This window comes from Sapajus apella, unplaced genomic scaffold, assembly GCF_009761245.1.
Source record: "Sapajus apella isolate SASKATOON/1434 unplaced genomic scaffold, GSC_monkey_1.0 scaffold38, whole genome shotgun sequence".
NCBI lineage: Eukaryota > Metazoa > Chordata > Mammalia > Primates > Cebidae > Sapajus > Sapajus apella.
Window position 1 is genome coordinate 15,209,682 of NW_022436978.1, and position 24,759 is coordinate 15,234,440.

Sequence of the window (24,759 nt, forward strand, 5' to 3'; positions counted from 1 at the left end):
AGTTTTATATACAAATGTGTATTATTTATATATTTATAAGTTATACTTATTTGTTATATATACATGTGTGTGTGTGTGTGTGTGTATATATATATATATATATATATATATATATATATAAATGGATATAAATAACAAGAAGGGAAAGCTATTACTTACAATAGACTCCCAACTAACAAATATAGAAAGAATGATGGAATTAGAAAATCAGTATTATAGTAATAATTAATCCAGACAAGAATCATCAGTGGACACTAAAACGAGTGGATCAGAGTTTGATGAGTAATTACAAAATTACAACAGCCTGGAGCAGTATCAGATCAAATTCAGAAACCTATGACACAACACTAGAAACTTTCTATGCAACTACTGTCAGCAGATTTTTTTAAAATTTCAAGTGTTATTCAGGGGGTACAAGGGCAGGTTTGTTACCTGAGTATATTGCATGATGTTGGGGTTTGGGGTATAAATGATCCCATCACCCCAGTAGTGAGCATAGTACCCAGTTTTTCAGTTTTACAGCCTTTGCCCCCTCCCCTCCCTGCTCTAGTAATTCCCGGTGTCTATTATTTCCATATTTATGTCCACATGTACCCAATATTTAGCTCCCACCTGCAAGTAAGAACATGTGGTAGTTGGTTTTCACGTATTTTCTGTTTGGTACTTGATATTTCTATTTGGTTATTTTCTATTCCTGGTTAATTCACGTAGGATAATGGCCTCAAGCTGCATCCATGTTGCTGCAAAGGACATGATTTCATTCTTTTTGTGGCTGCATAGTATTCCATGGTGTATATGTCCGACATTTTCTTTATTCAATCCATCACTGATGAGCACCCAGGTTGAGTCCATGCCTTTGCTACTGTGAGTAGTGCTGGGATGAACATATGAGTCCATGTGTCTTTTTTGTGGAACTACTTATTTTTGTTTGGATATATATGCAGTAATGGGATTGCTGCATTGCATGGGAGGTCTGTTTTAAGTTCTTTGAGAAATCTCCAATCTGCTTTCCACAGTGACTGAACTAATTTACATTCCTGCTAGCAATGTATAGGCGTTCCCTTTTCTCCAAAGCCCTGCCAGCATCTGCTATTTTTTGTCTTTTTCATAATAGTCATGGTTCTGATTTGCATTTCTCTGATGATTAGCAGTGTTGAGCCTCTTTTCATGTTCATTGGCCACTTGTATGTCTTCTTTTCAGAAAGTCTGTTTGTGCCCTTTGCCCACTTTTTAGTGGGATTATTTGGGTTTTTTTTTTTCAGCTGATCATTTAAGCCATATTGCTACATGTTGTATTTGCAATGGGATGATAATAACAATTATTTATTCAGTGTTTGCAACATGCAGGCATTGCACCAGGTGGGGATTCTGATTTTATGGTTTTTGCGTATATTAACCTACTTAATCTTAACACAAACCCTGTAAGCTTTTTCATTAATATCTTCATGTTTCAAGAGATGACAAGTATGTCTAGGGTGAAATAGCTCAGAATAGGGCAAAGCCCAGATTCCAATTCCCTGCATTCTGGTTTTGAGTTCAGTGTTGTTCTGTTTTGCAGTGTGCCTTTGCATCCTCTTAGATCTCCCTCTGTGCTGCTGAAGGTGAGCAGAATTCCCAGGCCATGGAGTATTCTTAAACAGAAGCACTGGTGGCTCCTTCTTTCTCCTCACCATGTTTGCTAAACACCTAGCCTCACTTTGTCTCATCTGCAAAACAGAAACAGCAAAATTGAATTTACATGGTATTAAGAGGACTAAATTGGATCATGTGTATAAAGCATATAGCACAGTGTAAAGTGAGCGTCCACTCATTGATAGCAGCAGCAGTGGTGATGGTGGTTGCAACACTAGATTTCCTGGTATGATGGAAAAGGTTTCTAAAGGATACTGCTCACTTTTGGACTAAATTGATCATCAGGAGCCAGATCATAAAGAGCTCTCTGTATCTTGAAAAGAAGATTGCATCTTATTCTACAAGCAGTAGAAACCACTGAGGAATTTTATTACCAAGAGAGATGTGATCTGGTTGGCAATTTGGAAAGCAGACCAAAAGGAGGAGAACAAAGCACAAGGCAGGGAGACAGCAGGAGGCTGCTGTCAAGGCCCAGACGAGATAGGGAAGGTCTGAGTTAATGACAGGACCGGTGTGATGGACAAGAGGGAGCACACGGTACACAGTTCAACTCCAGGGCTAGTGCCTGGGTTTTGCAGGATAGAAAGGGGGAGGAGCTTAGCTGAGTCTCCCGCCTCTGACCTGGGCATTGGCTCCACTTGGGCAGAACCCGAGCAGCTGAGGACACTGGAAGGGGTGGTTTGGGACACACAAGGGAGTCACGGTATATGATTGGTATATGACTGGATTAAGGCATCTGAATATCTGAATATTCAGATTCAGACCAAGGAGAGAGCTCAGGGCTGCCGCAGGATGCCGGGGTTCATTGAAGCTTGGAGGCGGATGAGGTCCATCAGGGAAGGGAGGTAGAGTGAGAAGAGGGCTGAGGACAGGATTTTGGAAGCACCATTTTTTTTTAAACTTTTATTTTAGGTTCAGGGGTACGTGTGCAGGTTTGTTATACAGGTAAATCGCATGTCACAGGGGTCTCGTGTACAGATGATTTTACCACTCAAGTAATAAGCATAGTACACAGTAGGTAGTTTTTCCACTCTCTCCCTCTTCCCATCCTCCACCCTCAAGTACCTATTGTTCCTTCCTTTCTGTCCATGTGTTGTCAGTGTTCCGCTCCCATTTATAAGTGAGGACGTGCTGTACCTGGGTTTCTGTTCCTGCATTAGCTCACTTAGGATCATGTCCTCCAGCTCCATCCATGCTGCTGCAAGGAACATGATCTACTTCTTTTTTATGGCTATGTAGTAGTCCATGGTGTATTCGTATCACATTTCCTTTATCCAGTCTTCCATTGATAGGCATTTAGTCTGATTCTATGTCTTTGCTGTGGAAACATCAACATTTAAAGATGGCAAAAGAAGAAGCTGAAGGAGACTCAGAAGAAACATCCAGAAAGATAAGAAAGTTTCAAGGTAGAAGTTTTCGGCCATGGCAAAGACTGCAGAGAGAGAAACGAAGCAAGGAAGGACCGAAAGGTGCCTGTTGAATTTGCAACTAGGTCACTGATGACCTTGACAGCAGCAGGTGCCAAGGAGCAGAGTTGAGCTGGCTGGATTAAGGAGGGAGTTGGACTTTTCAAGGAGAGAGACTAGAACTTAATGCCCCAGGAATTTCGGCATTTCATTTCCTTGCCATGCACTTTGGTTAGTGGAAGCTCTTCTTTATAAAGCTAGAATCTCTCTCTCTCTTTCCAGCATCTTCCCTCAGCTCTAGTTTACCTTCCAGGTTCAAAACAACCAGTCTACACACTTCCCCAGAGAATGATCCATATACGCCTCCTGACTTGGTCATCTCACCCAACACTGCTCATACGCACCGGGCACCCCACACTTGCCTTGCAGTCAGTTCCCAGGATGGATCCTGTTTTATTAAAACCAAGCTACTTCTTTGGCAACACCGGAGGCTGTGTTTCAGTTGGTCTTAATTCTCACCTTTTTAGGTTGGTGGCTTCCCAACTATGTTTGTAACCTCAAATGAGAATAAGAAAGACACTTCACATTATGATCAGTATAACCATGGGTGTATAACTGAAGGAAAAGTCTTATGACATAATATGCCCCCTTACTATGGTAGAGACACTGTAATATTTTCAACTCCATCTCATTCTATCCTGTTCCATTTCATGTGTTTACATGCTTGTTGTGATTCATGACATCAACTTCACAACCACAAAACTGATTTAATGACCCACAGTATGAGAGGCGCAAAGGAAAAGATGCTAAATGTTTGTTTGCTGCAAGGAACATGATCTCGTTCCTTTTTTATGGCTGTATAGTATTCTGTGGTGTATATGTACCACATTTCCTTTATCCAGTCTTCCATTGATAGGCATTTAGGCTGATTCTATATCTTTGCTGTGGAAATATCAATATTTAAAGATGGCAAATGAAGAGGCTGAAGAAGACCAAGAAGAAACACCCAGAAAAATAAGACAGTTTCAAGATGGCAGTTTTCTGCCATAGCGAAGACTGAATCCATCTCCATTTCCCTGCCTCACTGAGGCTAGCAGGCCATCCCTCGAACTTCCTTATTATGGCTCTGAGAGAACAGAGAACCCCTCCGGTCATGAGATGTTAGCCAGCCTTGGGGGTATTCCAAAATGGCTCAGCAGAGCTTTCATGGTGAAATTTAGAAATCAGTGGAGGAGAGAATGGCTACATAGGCCCCTGTTCCTATAATTACTCATGAGGTATCCAACAGCCTAAGGCATTTTTATGCCCCGAGGATATCCTTAGGCAGCCTGATACCACCTCTCATGTGAGACGTTGAACATTTCCCAGAGCTGAGCAGTATGGCCACCTATTCATACAGGCCATAGCTCGCACCTCAGCTCTCACCCCCAGCCAGACGCCTGTCACCGTGCCCGCTTCAGACCTCTCTAAGGGGAGAACCATCCTGGAGAACCATGGAACCATTGTCCCCTGTAGATCTTTCAGCAAAGAACATTCAGGGCCTTTTTTTTTAACACTCTCATTTACAATGTTTTTTCTGCTTCTACCTAGGAAAAGCCAGGATTTCTGAATTTACCTCGAATACAGACAGGAGGATGTTGCCTAAGGAGTAGCGGAGATCTTGTCTGTCTCTTCTGAGGGGTGCCTGCTGCTGCTGTATAGACTTGAGTGCTCCCAGAAGTCTCCTGAAGGGTTTACGTCGCAAACCTGCAATGAGCCAGGTCCTGGGCTGGGCCTCCTCTTCAGCCTAGTGAACAAAACTGTGTCTCTGGACTTCAGCCACTCACACCAAGTTTAAAAATGGGTGAAGAACGGTGGGTCTCCCTTACTCCAGAAGAATTTGACCAACTGCAGAAATATTCAGAATGTAAGTAAATGCATTGACAGACTTGGGAGGGGACTTCCTCTTGGTGAGAGGCATCATTTCTGGAAAGCATAGCTGTATTATCATGGCAAAGCCACAAAGAACGATGTCGGGGCTGACAGCTTCTATTTCCTTATAAACACAGAATCAGTGTATTTAACATAAAAACACAATTATCTTTAGGCTCTGTAAATGCTACGTGGTCACCATAGAAATTTGGAAAATACATACAAAAAAATAGAGTAGGTTAAACATCACTGACAACACTACAGACGTTTTAGAGCACTTTCCTGCTGTGCATATTGCTTTACACGGTTGAGCTCACTCTGTAGACACCCTTCGTTAAACCTGCATTTCCCACCTAATAGATCATATGCATTTTCTCAGGCCATTAAAGCCTCTTTAGAGCATCATGTTGAAGGGCTGCATGCTGCATGGGCACAACATTACTCAATCATTTACTTTAATATATTCCTGCGTTTGGACCCAAAGCCATCTTGCAGTAAGATATTGAATGCTGATGTGTGTTTCTTTCTTGACTTTGTTCTGGGAAGGCTTGAGCTTTTACTCGGGGCTCTTGGTTTCCCATCAGTTGTGCCCCAGAACCAATTCAGTGCAAGGCACAGTGGTGGTTAAGGTGCACAGCCACACATGGGCCCATAGCTGTGTCCCCTCAGGTGACTCCCAATCCTGACTGGTGACAGGAACCTGTCGGGCTATGGCAAGACACCACCTGACCACTGCACTCTGCACTCAGAGTGACCATCACTTACCCTGCATGGCACTGACTTTCCGGGAGGCCATTTGTCTTGCAGAGGTCTCAGTTGCACTGCCTGCTCCATGCCCCTGTCCCATGGCCTCTCGGTTCACATTAACTGCGCTGGTGCTTCTGTAAATCACAAGGCCCACAGCTGTTGACCTGCCCTGTCACTCTTGTACAGGTCCCCCTTCTCACGGGACAGGCAGCCCTTGTCCCCAGCACCGGTCTAGGAGTTAGGGGATCCAGTTCAGGTGCCAGCTCTGCCTCTTGCTCTCTATGCTGTAACATCCCTTAACACCCTAGGGCCTCAGCAATCTCTTCTGTACAATGGGAGGGTTGGACTAGGTGTTCTCTCCCTGCAGTCCCTTCCAGCCCAGCATCCTGTGACTCTGAATGCTCTCCGAGGTCAACAGGGGACCATAGGCCTACTGGCTTGTCACCCTCCCGGTACTCCAGAGCTTCTGGTCTCTCATCTGACCTCCATGCATTTAGAAAAACTCTAATATTTTGTCAAGAAGCAAAAAATCACCCTGCAGGGTAAATTCAATTTAATTCAGTTAGCTCTGTAGGTCAGCAAGGTACCAGGCCCTGTCAGGGATGAAGAAGAAGCACAGAGGAAAGGCCTACCCTTGAGGACTCAGAATCTTGTTAGGGAATCAGAAATGTGCTCGTGACACAGAGAACAGCTTCAAGGCAGCAGGCAAACAGCTCTGGTAGAGCTGTCTAAACTAAGCGTGGAAACAAGAAGTGAATCAAAAACCAAGGGAAATTGGTATGGGGGTTATATTATAATACTTTGCTACTTTGTTCAATTCAACGTGGGTTTATTGTCTCAAAGCTTTGTTGTCTCAAAGTTCTGGGAGCTGGAAGTCCCCAGTCAAGGAGTTAGCAGCGTTGGTTCCTTCTGAGAGCGGTGAAGGGCTCTGTTCCAGGGCTGTGCTTTTGGCTTGGGGGTAGCCGTATTCTCCCTGCACTCCGTCACATGACATTCTCCCTGTGTACACAGCTCTGTGTCCAAAGTTCCTCCTTTCCTAAGCACACAATCTTATTGGCTTGGACCCATCCTATTCGGTCCTGACTTCATCTTAACTAATTACATCTGCAACAACCCAAATAAGGTTACGTCCTGAGTTATTGAGGGATAGGACTTTAACAGATATATTTGAGGGTGGGGGCGTAGTTGAACCTATAACAGAGGATTCCACTGGATGAACTCCATGGAGGAAAGAGGTTTAAAATGTGAGCAGTAGATGGAAAGGGGAACAATGGAAGCAAAGGGAATTTTGGGGAATGTTGATTTTGAGATGGCGAGGACACATTCATTATGCATCCTTATGTGGTGCAGGGGTGGGTAAGGAGGGTTTCTGGGCCAGTTGGTGAGAAGGTGCAGAGAATGAGGAGGACAGAAGGAGGCATGGGGATAGCAGGAGGCCTTGGGTCCCGCATGTCAAGGTGTAGGCAAAATTTAGAGCCATGAATTTGGATACGGTGCGCAGGGTGACTTGGATAAGGCAGTTTCCAGGCCAGGGAATTGGGCAGAATCCTTTGGAGGAAACCTATTCTGAGCCAAAGATCTAGGCTAAGATGGTGAATGTGGTAATGAACAAATGCTAATTCGTGGGAAATTATGGTGGAAATATCATCAACACATATAGAACAAAAGGAAGCCATCAAAGATACCTTGCAGACTGAATGTGTGGAAAATGACACCGGGAGGCAGGGCCGATGGCAAATGTTTGGGAATGTTGATTTTGTGACAGTGATAACACATCTACTATGCCTTCCTATGTGCCAGGCTCCAGAGATGCAGCAATAAAGGAGACACAATACCTGCCCTCAAAGAGATCTCTGCCTCACAGGGGAAGACAGACAGGACTCAAGCAAGGGTGTTGCAATGTAGCTGGTGCTCAGAAGTGGGCAGCCTGGGAGGAGAAGGCCCAGCCCAGTGGGAGGCTTCCTGATGCAGGCATTGTTTCCAGACTCCAGGAGCTGTAGCGGAGGGAAGAAGAAGGGCGTTCTGGGCAGAGGATGTGACTTGGGCAAGGGGAGGGCAGGGACAGGACATCATGGGAGCTTCCAAGAACTGCAAGCAGCTCCCAGGCTGGGAGCCCAGAGCATGTGTTGGTGGTGGTGTCAGGAGTGTTGGGGGAAGAACTAGAAAGAAGAGTAGGACCTCGTCCTGGGGGATCCTGCTTTCTAAGCGACATGTCCTGCAGGGCCCCAAGAGGGTGTATGATGGGATGTGAGTGGAAATGAGGGGTCAGTCTGTAGCTCTGGCTTGGGAATTACATGTGGAGATGGCAAGGAAAGAGAAAATGAATGAAGGCACCCAGACAGCAGGAATGTTAGCAAAGAAAAGAAGAGGCTGGAGAATGAGGCTTAAGGTATACCTCTATCAGGGTCAGCAGAAGACACAGAGAGAAAAGCCAGAAAGGCAAGTAGGTGGAAAAGAGTGAAGCATGGAGGGCGCGAAGGCAGGAGGGGCTCCAGATGCGGCAAAGCCACTGAGCAGGCAGAGGCATGGAAAGGAACCCGAGGATTCAGCAGGGGGCTCTTTTTGGGTTGGGCCTTTTCTTCAAACATTACCTTTGTCTTTCTCTGACCCTTCTGCGTGTTGTCCATGTCCCAGGACTGGCTGAGACACTCTGCTACTGTTGTTTGAACGGGAGAGGAAAAAAGGATACAATTCTTACAAAATGATTAATCCTCAGAGGAAACCCTGAAAAAGTCATTCCCACCAATTTTAGACACATTCTGGTGTTCAGTTGGATTGCATTGCCATAGCAACCACTCTTCCATAACCACATAAACAGGAGCTTTACAATAACAAAGTAACAAAGTATAGAGCCTGAGAATTGAGAACTTTCTCCAGTGGGGTTACCCACTGGAGAGACTCTTGGTGTTTTCCATTTATATAGTGTAATTTAAAGCTGGCACCTTCTCTGGTGACCTTCTATAGGGTGGGGTAAGGCATCTTAAAACTGCTCTTGGGGACAAGTACATTTACTTTGCAGGTATACATACATACGTCTACGCACAGACGCAAAGACGCACACACATATAGCTGACAGTAAGTTTCTTGTCAATCTACAGTGTAAAGTACTTGTCAAAAGAGCTACTGTGATATTTAGAAATTTTTACAAAACGAAAACAAAGTAAAAATTTCAAGGCAGAAAGATGAAATTTAAAGATACCCATGATTCTATTTTCCAGTGATAATCAGCACTAGCATGTTTCTGTATAAATTTAAGTATAAATATAGATATCAAAATAGACATGCACATATACATATATACACACATACATACATACATACATGTGTAAAACAAACTTGAGAATATGCATGCTGTGCTATTTTGTATGCTGTTTTCTTCCTCTTAACAATATGCTTCAGTTACCTATTGCGGCATCAAAACAACTTCAAACTTGTGTGCGGAAACAGCCACCATTTTGGTTTCCCGTGATCCTGTGGGTCAGGAACCTGGGCAGACACAGTGAGCATGACTCATCTCTGCTCCACTGTGTTTGGGGCTTCAAGTGGGAGGCCTCAAACAATTGATGACTGGGCCGTCCAGCATGGCTCATTCACTCACACGGTGGGACCTCAGTGTTCCTTCATGGAACCTCTTGTCTCCAGCACTTTCTTGTCTTCCATATGACCTTTCATTTCAACAGTGTAAGCTGGAAATCTAGCATGGTAGCTCAAGGCTCCAAGAGCACCAAAGAAGCTGCTGTCAGACCTTTTTAGCACCTGGCATCAGAGATCCTAGAAGGAAACTCCCTCCGCGTTCCATTGGTCAGTGCAGTCACAGGCCTGGCTCACATTCAGTGGGGTAGAGGAATGGACTCCACATCTCAGGGATGAGGGACTCATATAGGGAGGGAAAGAATTGATGGCAGGCATATTTCGAGACTGGCTAGCACACAGAATCAATCATGAATCATTCCCACATGATTCTGTACTCTTGAGAAGCATAGCTTTTAGTGGTTGCAGAGTTTTTTTGTTTTTTTGTTTTTACTACATTTCTGCTATTTCATCTAACCAAACCAGTCACTGCAATCTTAGCCTGTATTCATAGACTCATAGTGTCTAGCAAGGCAAAATGATGTCCACATTCTAGCCTACCCTGTCAGACCTCTCTAGAGAACTGAATTTATTTGTGGGCACTATGGTTTACCATGGACATAGATAACCTGGAATTTGGTTGAGAGTGGTGAGAGGCCTCACAGCCTCAGTATGGAGAAATGAAGATACTGGGCATATTTGTTGGAGAAGGGAAGGGAAAGGTGAAGAAGAGCTCATTGTATTAAAATAGCTCAGTACTGTTGTGGGAAAAGGTGTGAAGTTAATTTTGAATGGCTTCAAGAGGTAACCCTAGGACTAATGGGAGGAAATTATAGGAAGTCTTTAAAGTATGGAATACATTAATTCCTAGTGGTTAAACCTGCCCAACGGGGAACTGAATTGACTTAAAAGTGAGTGGCTTTCCTTTCCCTGGAACTGTCTGGGCAGAGAGTTAGTTGGGACACTGTAGGGGAGATAAGAGCTTTAGTGATCTGGTTGATTAAATGGCCTTCATTAGCTCTTCCAATACTTGGTTTCTATATTAAAACAGATTTCTACCTCAGAGGGTATGTGCATGCGGGGATGCCCCCTACTGACCCTTTTCCTAACAGGAATTGCTGGTGGCTGATAGGAAGTGGGCTATTTTATTTCAGTTTTTTGCTCATTCCTTAAAAGTTCCGTGATGCATTAAGGACAGAAACTATTCATTTATTCAGAAAGACAAAAAAGGAAAAACAACTGATGAAGTATCCATTAAACTTTAATTCTCTAAGAAATTAAACCAAACATTTCCTTCATCAGCCACTAGTTGCTTCGACTGTGTAGAACTTTTTTTTTTTTTTTAAAGACAACATCTCACTCTGTCACCCAGGCTAGACTGCAGTGGCACAATCTCAGCTCACCGTAACCTCTGCCTCCCGGGTTCAAGCAATTCTCCTGCCTCAGCCTCCCCAGTAGCTGGGATTACAGGCAACGGCAATCACGCCCGACTAATTTTTGTATTTTTAGTAGAGAAGAGGTTTCACCATGTTGGCCAGGCTGGTCTTGAACTCCTGACCTCAGGTGATCCACCTGCCTTGGCCTCTCAAAGTGCTGGGATTATCGGCATGAGCCACTGTGCCCTGCCAGAACTTTTAAAGTTGGAAGAACTCTTAACCATCATCAATTGCAAGCATTACCTATTTTAAAAATGAGACTACTGTGTCTGGAAGAGCTCAGTGTCTTGCTCAAGGTCATGCAGAAGGTTGATGGTAAAATAGAAATTAGAACCAAAAGTCTCTCAATTCTAGTACAAACTCATGTGTTTCAATTCAGCTTCAAAAAAATAAAAATTACCCACTGGAACTCAACCTTCAAACATGCATTGGTGCGTGTGTGTGTGTGTGTGTATGTACACATGCGTGCACACACATATGTATATGTCAATTAAATTACACTAAAGCAAAATTTTAAGATTTAATTAAAGAGAATAAATTAGTAAATTGTACTATTAGGAAATATATTTCATTCGAATCAGATTATGGCAAAGTTTCTGACTTTAAGATGTGGGTACAGTTCAAAATACAAAACTGTCAGAGTCAGAAAGCATATTTAGGGCTGATTTGTAGTAGGCTCTAAGCAAGTGCCATTAAAACCTTGCTATTTATGGTGGCCAGTAGAGTGAGACTTAATCAAATGTTCATGCAGTCCTGGGCCTATTAAGGGTCATATCTAGTTGCTTCTATCTTGGAAGGATAGCCATAACTATTTCTCACTGTGTGTTTTGGCACAACAGACCTTTTTTTCCTTTAATGATGACCAGGACTCTGCCCACCAGGAGTCACAGAATCTATGGCCAGGGAAGAATTTCTACGGAACAACGTTTAATGTACACACCTGTAATGTACAACAGGGAAAGCTGTTGAAATGCACATTGTGAATCAGCAGATCTGAGATATTGCTGAGATTCTGCTTTTCTAACAAGCTCCCAGGCGATGCTGATGGTCCAACTTGTCTGATCCATTTCTCCACCTTCATTTGAAATATCACTGATGAGGCCAAATTATTTGGAGAAAAGGTGAGAAAATGTTCTAGCAATACAAATTTTACTTACACAAATAAGCCATACCAGTCATTCAGATCATTTATGATGATAAAAATTGTGTCTTAAAGAATTTTTTGTATTGACCTCAATTCCCTCTGCTTCAATATAAAGTCTTCTCTTATTATTTCCTATGTAACATCTGTGGCAGAGCCATCACTTCCACACGTCAGTGGTCCTCTGCCTTGGCTCACGTTCAAATCACATGGAAGGTTTTGAATACTTCCAAGGCTCTGCCCACACCTCCCAGATGATTGAATCATAGTGCGTAGGCATGGGGCCTGGGCATCAGTATTATTTAAAGCTCCTCAAGTGATTTCAATCAGCAGCCAAGGTTGAGAACCATTACCATTTCTTTCGATGCCTCTGGGAATATAGGACATGTGAGACAAGTGTGACCAGCTCAATCCCTTTTCTAGCCTTCATTTATTCAGTAGATCTTTCTTGAATATCTATCTTTTTTTGCCAGGCAGTGAGCTACATACTGGGGATGAATAGTGAATAGGAAACGAAGTTTAACTAGGAGAATATGTGTGTAGCAAGCACTTGAGTGCTTATGAAGCTGGGCTTCTCCCTTGTGCTTCCCACATGCTGCTTTGGGGCCTGACTCCAGCTGGCTGAAGAGGTGGGCCTTTTGTTGCAGTGCTCCTGGCCCCGGCCCTTCTGTTTTGACATTCTTTTTTCAGGACCCTCACAAAACTCTGCTCTTGTTTTTGTGCGTCTCACTGTGTAACTTCCTAGAATATTTAGAAAATGTATTCATACATACCCGCCTTCATTGGAAGAAGGAAAATATAGATTTTATTGTTTTGCTCATGGGCCAACTTTCCCTTCCTCTCCGCTCAGTGACTCCGTGTGCCCACCACTTATGGTCCCTCTACTCCATGGGTTATGTTCCTTTGTCCTCGGCATCATGATCTTTTCGGGGTTGTGACAGGCAAGCCTCAGCAGTTAGCCCCAGATCCACAGGCACACACATTACTTTAGAGCCTGCGTATCAAGGGAGGTCCACGAACCTGCAAAGTTGGTGTCACTTAGGATCTTATTCAGAATGTAGAATCTCAGGCTGTGGCCCAGACCTACGGAGTCTGCATTTTTACCAGAGCCCAATATGACTCATATGCACATTACAGTTTGACAGGCTCATAGAGAACTTTGAGAAATGGAGAGTTACCATGTACCTTAGAATTCCACTCTCATATATGGATTTTCAGATTCACTTTTGAAAATGTTGATTTATAGTTATTACAAAGTTTAATAGTTTAATGGTCTAATGCTCAAATACTCTGTGTTCTTAACTAGACAACAGACTGTAAACTTTGGGGTCTAGTCCTGGCAGCACAGCTAATATTCTGCTGTAAACACTGAAGTCTCTGATTTGTCTGCTTGTTCAGATGGAATGCATCGTTGTCCCACAGCAACAAGGCAACAAAGGTGTCTGTGTGTAGGGCCAAATTTTTCCCTTAAAAAGGCTTTGAATTTGCTCAAACACTAGGAACAGTGCTTGGTTTATGTCCCAGAGTTCTTGGCACATAAAGTATAAAAGACAGTTTTGCACTGAAAACTTCTTAGGGCACTAGTGACCTTGATCAAAGAGAAGAACTTTCTGAACACCCGATTTAGGGTAGAATTGCATGTGGATAATCCTGCTAATCTGGGTTAAAGCAAAACATACCCCTACCTTGCCAAGCAGCTGAACAAGCTGACCTGTTGGGTCGAGTTCTTTGGTGTTGTTCACTTAAACAGTGGATAATGTCTGCCAAGCACAGCAATTTTAAATTTAGCAGAGTTATAAGCTTTTTTCCCTTGGCAGTAAGTATTCACGTTCGGGGGCCTTTTAAGATAGTGTTCATTTACGACAAAAAAAAATCATGTCATGGAACAGCAGTCCTCAACTTTGACTGTACATTTGAATTCCAGGAAGCTTTTAAATTATACTGTTTCCCAGGTTCCTCAAGAGATGCTGACTTAATTCACCTGGGGTAAGGCCTGGGTTACAGTGTGTGTAGCGCGCCCAGGTGATTTCAACATGCAGACAGGTTTGAGAGCCACTTTCATAGAGGAAGAGTCCTGTCCTCCAACTTTGCTAGTGGTTATCCAATGAATCTAATAACTGTCTCATTATTTAGAAACGTTTAAAAAGTGTGACTTATGAGTTGAGTGCGCTTGAAAGAATCACTTAAATTACATAAGCCTCGATTTCCTCTTCTCTAAAATAAGGATAATTATTACATTAGAGGGTAGATGTGGGGATTTAAATAAAATATATAAGGTGACTGGGACAGCATCTAGCATATAAAAAGCACTCAACAAAATGGGAACTGTTACAAAGAGCTGTGGAAATGGCCCTATTTTGTACAGTCAGAAATGGAACATGGTGTCCTCTGAGTCTAGTGGTGGTATTATGGTAAAGGCTTTGGCAAAGGAATTTTCTGTGAGGTTATACTGTTGGACCCACAGATGACACCTAAAATAAGATCAAGGAATGCTCAGAAGAAGTTCCTTTTCTGTCTTAAGATGAAACAGAATAAAACAGTGGTCATTGAAGCAGATCAGTCATGCCTAATACCTACTTACTCCTCATGGAAAAAGAAACCCAACCCAGAAATCTGTTAAGAAGAAAACTGTTATAAAGTATATAAGGACATCCAAGGAGAAAGTAATGTGTCCCAAATTTGAGCATAAGGTTGATTCTCTTTTTTTAAAGGGTATTGATGCCATAAGCTTATGAAAGCCCATAAAGCAAATTGAAGTAGACGTCTGATGAGTAATCCACCTCACGGAAAGCTAGTTAGAAACTTCTTGGACTGGTGTGTGTGTGTGTGTGTGTGTGTGTTCATTTAATTTCAAGCTATTAATCAGATATCTTAAAATAAATGTATTTTCTATTTTTTCTTTTTAAAGCCTCTGTTTATTTTATGTGAACATATGATGAATTTATGTGTGTATATATATCACACATTTAAATATAAAGCAGAATTTTGAAAATAGAGCATTAGCACTTTAGAATCAAAGGAATTCTGCTAGGGTGAACAGTGGAATACCCAAGATGAGATGATAACATGAAAACATCATACATTCAATTGAAATCACTCTATTGGTTCTCAACCAAAATGCTAACTACCTATGTTCTCAAATGTTTATTTTTTTTTAAGTTGGCCATTGTGGCTGAGCTAACAACCTCTCATTAAAATAGATTCGAAAATGTAGGATTTGTTTTCCTAAATAATTAAGCTGCTTGTGGAATAACTTGAATATATGTGTGATGTTAACTGAGCTCTGGTCTCATTCTGACTTCTCTTCCATCCTGTTTCCAGAGTGATCTTTAGAAAACAGAGACCTGGTTATATTAGTTCACCATTCAAAAAATCTTTAACCATTTCAAATCAATGTTCTTAACTCTACCTTCAAGACTCTCCACAAACCTGGCCACAAACTATTATCTGGTTCTAACTTGTCCTAAACCTTCCGTGGTGCCCATCTCTGCACCATTGCTCCCTTTGTCTCTTCCAAGAATAGCCTTTCAACTTCATATCTGCTTTTATGAACCTCATCCAGTCTTTATGCCCCAGCCCAAAAACTACATCCCCCGCCTTCATCTTAATTTTCCTTCTTTCCCACTTGCTGTTTCATAGAACTTCATATTATTGTGTCACACTTAATTACACCTTTCTTTAGGTTAACAAATGTTTAAGAAGCTATAGTGAATAACATTGAAGGGAAAAGACCACATACTTTTGAGCCAAACTAGACCTGAGTTACAAACCTGGCTCTTGAGGAAGTCAAATTAATTTTTCTGAATTTCAGCTTCTTCATCTGTAAACAGAAGAAAATGCTTGCATGGATTGCTAGAGGAGAGTTTATGAGACTATGCAGGTGAAGGTCTCCAGTAAGGGACAGCTATTAGTACCACAGTTATTTAGATCATCTTTCCCACTGGTCCATTGACAGTATCTTGCCACATCTTACCCTCCATAGTGTTTTCTGAATTGAATGGAAGCAGCCCAAATTGACAGCATCTGCTGCCTGGCTCTTACTGAGCTATTAGTTTTTCAACATCTGTTTTGAATTTCAGAAAGAAATTTCCATTTTTAGGCAACAGAAGCATTTTCCTGTGGTATTTCAATATGTCTCAATCCTGAAATGATTAGAACTTCTGCTTGATTGAATCCAAGTCAGCAAAGCCATGGGGAACAGCCCAGCCCATGAATATGTCTACTTTACTTAGGCTTAAGAGACCTTAACCTTCTGTACAAGGAGCCTGAGCAACAAAACACACTGTGTGAGCTTTTAATAACATCGTCCTTTGGCTCAGATATTTAAGTATCAACAACAATGGAGCTTGGAGCTTGGAAAGCTCTTAATTATCCACAATATTAGGAGAGAGGGAGAGCAAGGCCATAGAAACCCTGGTTTGCTTTGATGTCAAGAGTGCTGATAGCTACACAAGATGCACTCATAATGTGTTTTTAATAACAATTATTGAGTCTCTTTTCTGGATTCCCAATGTCTTTATAAAATTCCAAAAAGAAGCAGGCAGTCTTATCTCCAGTTGCTTCTGAATTATTTCCTATAGAAAACAGCATTTCTAAACCACCATCTTTCATGAATTATCTGAGTCTCTCTTTATCCCCTTCCAATGTAAATGCAACATAGAGGGAACATTAAGGAAAAATCATGGCGGGGTGTGGAGGCCTCAATTTTCAAAGGAAAAATCTTCTGGCTGTCAGAAATATGTGAGAAATACCATGGGAACATAAAATCAACCATGCTAATTATGAGGCATAATTGAGGTTATGTTTTGTGTGTCAGAATGAGTAGCTCAATTTTCTCCATCAAGATAAAAAATAAAAATCAAGAAAAAAAGGGACAGAGCTGTCAAGATTCCAGAAGTAGAAGAAACTATCTTGCCGTAGCATACAACAGTGTTTCAGCACCAAGGACAGAGCCTTGTGGGGTTTAGAGCCCATCCATCTTACATAATGAATTTTCAGTGTTTTGGAATTTTCACTCAGATGTTTATATACTCATCTATATATTGTTTTTCTGAGCCTCAGTTACATGTCAGACCTTAGTATGATAGACAAAGACTCACCAGCCAGTTAACAGCTCTCAAGGTGAAGCTGAAGCAGGAGATGAGCAAGATAGGCAAGTTAATAACTATAACACTATATGACAAGCGGTATTACATAGTTGTGTACAAGTCAGGTGGAAGCCAACTAAGAGAATGCTTAACTCTGACTGGTGCAAAGAAAGACTTTACAAAGGAGTTGACATTTGAGCTGGATATTGAAAATTGAGTGAAATCTGCAAGATAGAGTAGAAACACCATGAAAGAATACACAATATGTTCAGGGATGTCTGGGAATGTAATCTGATATGGCTGAAACATAGAGCAAATAGGGAAATGAGAAATAAATAGGGTAGATAAAACCACCAAGGGCTTGTATTTCAAGTCAAGGGCTTATATTCCAAGCTAAGAATGGTAAGCTTTATCCTGGGGGAACAGAAAGCCCTTGAATGGTTTGGAGTACGGATATGATCTGATCAGATTTGTGTTTTAGAAAGATAATTTAGATGCAGGGGGGAAATTAGACTGAAAAAAAGAAATGAGAGGGCAAAGGGCACAAGAGGGTGACATTTCTCCAGATTTTCTGGGACTGAGGGGCAGCTCCAATATAAATATGGGGGGATTTATTTGTCCCAGCTCTGATTAGCTGTTTGCCAGTGTTTCACATGTGAATTGTGTCTCTTCAGATTCCTCCAAGAAGATAAAGGATGTCTTGACGGAATTTAATGAGAGTGGAAGCCTCAAACAATATGACCCACATGAGGTAAGAACATATCCATTTTAAGCCTTTAAAAAAACCCTGTGTTTTAGCCTTTCCATAATTTGTTTCCATCTTGGAGACTTTGCTTGTCTTTAAAAACTCGCTCCACAACATGTTTCTTCCTAAGTCTCAAGTGAGCCATTTGTGCTACCTGGCATTATATGTTTCCCAAGCCCACGCACTCATCCTACTGCCCTAGAAGATGACCACTACTTCTCATCTGCTCAGATCTCTCACTCCTCCTCTCCTCATTCTCAGTTAACAACCGAGCTTTCTACTTCACTGAAAACATAGAAACAAACAGAAAAGATCTTTCACAAACCCCCTCCCCCTATGTGCCCACCTACCTCTATCTTTTCTTCTGTAACCAGAGATGAACTCTCCATATTCCTGTCTACATCCAGCTCCCCCACGTGTGCTCTCAACCCTATCCTCTTTTGACCTACTGACAGATGTTGCTTCAGCAACACGTCTTCCTGAGACTCCCTTTTCCATCCCTCCTCCTCCCTCCTTTTCTCTCTATATCTTTATCTCCGTCTTCTTTACATCAACTTTCCTCTCTATATTATTTTTCCCATAAACATGTAAACATACTGTTATTTCTTGTACATTTAAAAACATTTTTTGACGCCACTTCCTCCTCTAGGTACCACCTCATTTCCCTCCTTTGTTTTATAGCGAAACCGTACAAAAGACTTGTCTGTACTCGTTGCCTGCAAGTTCTCTTCTTCCTACTTTCTCGAAATGCCTTCCATTAGTCTATAACCTCACTCCTCCCCTAAAACCACTAGTCAAGATAGCCAAAGGCCTCCCTATGGGTAAATCCAATAGCAATTTTGCTCAACACCACTGGACATAATTGATCAAGCTATCCTCCATTTTCTTCACTTGGTTTTAAGATTCTCCTGATTTTCTTCTTACCCCTCCACTTGACATTTACACTTAAAAATCAAATAGGTATCTCAAATTTAACATGAGCTAAACTGATGTGTCCTTAATCTTCCCCTATAAAGTCTGTTTTCCCAGCAGTCTTCCCCATTTCAGTAAAAGGCAACTCTACTCTTCAAGTTATTCAACCTGAAACTGTGGAGTCATCATCAACTTTTGTCTTTCACATCCCACATCCAATTCTGTTACGTCTGCCTTCAAAATATATCCAAAATGCAGACACATCTCACCACTTGCATTGCTAGCATCCTGACCTGAGTCATCACCATATTTTGCCCAGATTATTGCAAGAGTCTCCTAACTGGTCTCCTTGCTTCTGCCCTTGCTGCTTCAATCTATTCTTCACATACATCCTAAGCAATCTGTTAAAACTTACATCAGAGCTTGTCATTACTCTACTCCACAATCTCTCATGGTTTCCCCCACCCCTGCTCAGAGTAAATGTGAAGGTCATTGCAATATGTACCTCCCCCTGCTCTCTGACCTCATCTCTTGCTACTCTCCCCATCTTCATTCCTTTTCAGCATATTAGCCTTCTTGATGCTATTAAACAAGCCAGTGTCACCATAACCTCAGCACCATTGCACTTCCTGTTACTGCTTCTTAGACTGTCCCTCCTCAGCACATCACATTGTCCATTATCTTACCACCTTCCAGCCTATGCTCAAGTAATCTTCTCAGTGATCATCACTTTCTTCATCTAAAACTTGAAGCCCTCTTTCCCGACACTTCCTATCCCCCTGCTCTGCATTATTTTCCTCCTAAGTACTTCTCATCACCTGTCACACTATATAATTCACTTAATTAATTGTCTGTCTCTTCCACTAGAATATTTTTGTTCACTGCTGTGTCTTCAGTACCTAGAAAAGTATCTGGCTCATAGCAGGCATTCGATAAATATTTGTGGACTGAATAAATGAATGCAAGACCTTCCCCCGCTACTTTCAAATTCAATGAATCTAACATTTCTTGGGCTTCTATGCACTGTGCTGGACACTGTCGAAGGCATAAACATATAGAAGCACAGTTCCTGCCCTCCAGGACTTACTTCCTACTGGCAGGGTCAGGTGTGAAAGCCATGACCCTGGAATTACATGGTCTTGGGTTAGAGTTCTACCTCTGCCATCAACAAGCAATGTGGTCTTGAATAATATTTCACATCTTTTAGCCTCACTTTCCTCATCTATAAACTGTACATAACAAAAAAAGCCTTGGAGTTTATGGATGAGCGATCAAATGAGAGGATCTTTGCAAAGTAGCTAACACCCTACAGGGCACTTAAAAAATTGTACCTGTTATTGCCCCTCTTCCATCCCCTTTCCCCAGAATGTTTTTAACTCAATTCCCCTTTCTCTGCTCCTGAGTCCTTTTATGAGGACTAACCGTGGAAAAGTAACTGATCTGCAGGACTAATGTAGAGAGAGGCTGGCCACTTTCTTATTCACGTTGTCATCCGTTGAACAAAACTGAGTCAACACCTTCTCTGCTGGACACTGGAAATGAATCAACAGAGCCTGTGCCCTCAAGGCACACCTAAGAGGGGCTTTGGATAAAATGCACCAGTTGCAGAGAGAATGAAGCATGAGGAAGGTTGCCAGAACAGGGGCAAGATTGAGAGTGCACCATTTCAAAGAACATTCCTGAGGAGAAACCATGCAGAGAAGACAGCAGAGCCAGCAAAGAACTCACTGCCCCACACCCCCCACCCCCAGCTCTAAAAACATGGGAACAAAGCCTGGTGGGGGCTACTAATCAGCTTGTCTGCCCTGGGGCTGATGAGTGGGAGAGGAACAATCTGGTCAGGGCCACCACGGGTGTGGAGGCCATGGGAGCTTTCAGAAGCAGGGAGCAGCTTATAGCCACCCTCGCTTCCGTCGGGCTGGCCCCCACTTTTTATATGCCAGGCACTGCTGTGTTCCAGGGGAGCTCTGTGACTCTGATTTCATTCTCTCACACAGTGCAGCTGACTTCTAGTAGGTGTAATATCATGGCATGGGGTTAGGGAAACAAGAAGGGTTTAATTTCTCTTGAGTTTGATGGCTTACTGCTGCTAAAATGTCTCAATGAGAAATGAGTTCACTGTGGGAAGGGGCAGATCACTAGCAAAGCCAGGATGAGAATAAAAGTTTGCAGAGTGGCAGAGCTGCATCTAGCCATGATGAACACGTGCTTACCCATCAGGACCAGTGATTCCTTGGAGAACAAAGTGGTGGCAGACAGCTAGAGAGTGGACAAAACCCACTGTAGCAAAAGAGGCAGGTGGGTTGGTGGCACTGTGAGCCTGGACCCAGACACCTGAGCACAAATCCCAGCTCTGCCACATGCTTTGTGCTCTTCAGCAAGTTATTTATGTTGTCAAAATGTGTTTTATCCCCAAAATGACAGTAACAGTTCTTCCTCACACTGCTTTCTTGAGGATTAAAGTCCCTGATGCATGCTAAGCTCTCCATCTAGTTCTGCTCCCTTCTTGGTTTGTGTAAGGATTGACACACTCTCTTTAAGCAGGTTGCAGCAGGAGTAAATTTCCCAGCTAATTTCTACATAAAAGCTGCTGGGGAAGACAGAGTTCCTTTGGCCTGAACCATGACCATGCCTGGGATGTTATTCTAGGTCTCAGAGAATAATCGCCAGCATGCCTCATAGCGGCTGGTCATCTGGTTTGGGCATGATCCTTAGCCACTCCCTAGTTAGTCTCCCATCATGTATTTACTAAGCAGCTACTCTGCTCCTGGCCTGTGCTTTTAAAGAACTTTTGTATAACCCAGATATCACCTTGAGAGTGTGGCACACTGCTACATGTCTTTGCCTGCTGAATATGGGGTGCTGGGAGGGAGCATCAGGGAGCATTATACCAGCTCTGAAACCTGTGACAGATAAAGTAGCAGGAGCACTGGACTAGGAGTCAGGAGGTCTGGCTTCTGGTTTCACTCTGGTGCTAGTTCACTGGGGCTTATCACTGAATGTCCTGAGCCTCAGGGGCATCAGAAGACCCAGCTCCCTCTGAGGCTCCTCTGGTCTGCATGTTCTGTGTTTCACCTAAGAGAGTGAACTCGTCCAATCATGCATGTTCCTATCCTAGAGAATAGGATTCTGTGCATCCTGTCCTCTAGGATAGGGATATACATGATTGGACGAGTTCCATCAGTATTATTTTCTAAGTTCTCATAACAGTTTGTCAACTCTTCATATGGCGCTCACCACTGATGACCATGCATTGTAATTATTTCAATATCTTTACCTCTTACATAACACTGACTCTTTGGAGTTGTGGTCCCATGCCTAATTCATTGGTGTGTTCTTCATTGGTGCCCAGCACTGTTCCCTGTACTTAAGAGGCTCAATAGTTCACTTCTCATTGAGACATTTTAGTGGCAGTAAGCCATCAAACTCAAGACAAATTAAACCCATCCTGTTTCCCTAACCCCATGCCATGCCATTATACCTGCTACTTGGCATATATATATATATATATCTCAAGCACATTTTCCCCCTTTTTCCAATCTGTTTCTTCTTCAGCAACTTGTGAGTGGGAAGATATAGATAGATAGATAGACAGACAGATAGATAGATAGATAGATAGATATCCATTTAATCCATATAATCCAGGGGCCAGGCACCAGGCTATTCTTGAGGTGCACTGATTAGGACTCATCATCCGTTCATATACCTATGAAGAACCTTGTGGTAGGTGGTGTGTGGGATTCAAAGATGAAAAAAGACATTCTCACTACCTTGTAGGAGCTCTGGATCAAGTAGAAGAACCAAGGTATGTCATAAACAACTATATATTAATGCAGAACAGCAGATATGAGTGTCACAGAACAGCAGATATGAGTGTCACAAAACAGGAACCAAGGTGCAAAGTATGAAAATTCAGAGACAGAGATCTTAAGGCTTTCTGGAAAAGGTGGCATCTGGGTCGGGCCTTAAAGCATGACTGGAACCTTAACACGTAGAGATGGAAGCAGCTTGTGCAGGGTAGAGTGCATGGAGGCCTGGTCAGAGATCAGCATGGACAGAGTGCATATGTGTACATAGGGAGTAATAGGAGAAAATGCCAGAATCATCTCAGAGCTCAAAGTAACTACAAATCTAGGTTGGAGGGGATTGTTGGAGGCTGTGAATCCCAAAGGTCTAGGAGAATATACAGGATGCTGCATTGGGTTGAAGAACACGGCATATTAGACCTTCTATTTACATTCATCTAATTTCCATTTGCCAATTTCATTTTGCAAATATTTTACAATGTATAGCATAAGAACACAGTACTGCATCAGCCGATCTCAGTTGCATTCCATGGGCAATTAAAAACAATGGAAAGTTTTTGAGTAGCAAAGCAATCTTATCAGAGTTGTGCTTTAGGAAGGTGAATATGGCAAGGATAAGTAAGATAGCTGAGAGAACCAACAGACGTGCGTAGGGATAAGGAAGACTTGGAGAGGTATTGCAATGGTCCGGGTGAGATGTATGGAACACAAGTCAGAACCCAGGAATTTTGGTGATGGCAGCAGGAACAATGGACATAGAAAAGGTCTGGATGTGACAGATGTTGCAGAAGAACAGTGGACAGAAGGAAGGGACAAGAACTAGCCTCAGACAACAGAGTTCAAAGCTGAGCCTGTCATGTTGGGAGCATAATGGTGTCATTGGCATTAACAGAAATTGTAAAGTCAGGAGGAGGAATCGGTTTTCAGGGAGTGGGAGCAAGCTAATTGAAGTTTAGAACTTGAAATCTTCTAGTTCAGCACTCACAATTTGCTGAAGAAGAAACAGATTGGAAAAAGGGAGAAAATGCACTTGGTCTGAGACCAGTCACGAGGTTTCTTGAGTCTCATGCTGATCTTGTCTGATGATCTTTTGGCTTTGGTTTTTTACAGCATTTTGTTAGACTGTTTAAACTTTCTTTTTATTATATCATTTAGTACAGTCTGCTTTCCAGAAATATTTTATTCTGATAGTTTTCATTTGATGCTAGCTGAAGGAGATTAATACTACACTTTGGAATTAAAAACTACCTTTTAAAATAGTACTTGTCAATTAAAGTGGTACAAAAAGACAATGCAAAAAGAGCTTTAGAAACTAATTAATGAATAACAGTGCCATCGGCAAATATTCCGTGAAATCAAAGTAGAGAATGAAGAGAACCAAAACAGAACAACTCCATGAAAAATAGAGAGTTTCAGAAAGAAGAGAGGATGAAATGCTACAGACAGGGCAAACACAAGAAAGTCTAAAAAGAGATGATTATATCTGTGACATTCAACAAAGCAGGTTCAGAAGTAATGGGCTAGGATCCACTCTAAATGGGATTAAGGAGGTAAAGAGGCTAGTCTGGTCTGCTTGGAGAAATTTAAAAGGAAAGAGGAGAATGATGGGCCAGTAGTTCTGGCAGACAGCAATTTCTTTGGAATAGTGGACATTTAACATACCTGCAGGCAGTTGAAAAGAAAATGCTGGAGATGCCATTAGAGCCAGCGAGGATGGAATCAAGGGTCATAGCGGATGGGTTACAACTGGACGGGAGGGCCAGGCACGGTGACTCATGACGGTAATCCCAGCATTTTGGGAGGCCAAGGCAGGCAGATCACTTGAGGTCAGTAGTTCAAGACCAGCCTGGCCAACATGGTGAAACCCCATCTCTTATAAAAATACAAAAATTAGCCAGGCATGGTGGTGCACACCTGTAATCTCAGCTACTCAGGAAGCTGAGGCAGGCGAATCACTTGAACTCAGGAGGTAGAGTTTGCAGTGAGCTGAGATCGTGCCACAAAACTCCCGCCTGGGTGAAACAGCAAGACTCTGTCTCAAAAAAAAAAAAGAGAGGAGGAAGAAAAGATTTTGTTGTTGTATATTAGGAAAAAGGAAGAGAATGTGGGCGGAAGGGACATTCTGAGGTAATGAAGCTGTAAAGACAGAGAGGGACAGAAAGACTGTGAAATAAAGAGGCACAGAGATGCAGGGACAGAAAAGGAGCAGAGAGATGGATAGCTGTCACAAGGAATGTGAGTCCACCATTTGCTTAGAGTTCCCCTAATCTGGTAGAAGCCTCTGTCCAGCTGAATCAGACATCTTTCACTCTGCAAAGGAGATGGATAGAACACCCAAGCCTGAGGCTAAAGAGAAATTTCTTTGT

The 24,759-nt window shown here is 42.4% G+C and overlaps 1 protein-coding gene across 6 annotated transcripts in view; it reads left to right on the forward strand.

Annotated features, from left to right (window-relative positions):
- The window catches only part of DGKG (diacylglycerol kinase gamma), a 208,638-nt gene that overhangs the window by 40,786 nt on the left and 143,093 nt on the right, over positions 1–24,759 (forward strand). For all 6 annotated transcript variants that reach the window (XM_032298337.1, XM_032298339.1, XM_032298341.1 and 3 more), the window contains exons 2-3: positions 4,629–4,944; positions 17,605–17,681. In XM_032298337.1, the coding sequence (XP_032154228.1) occupies positions 4,878–4,944; positions 17,605–17,681 (144 nt within the window). In that variant the 5' untranslated portion in view covers positions 4,629–4,877. The remainder of the gene's footprint in view (positions 1–4,628; positions 4,945–17,604; positions 17,682–24,759) is intronic.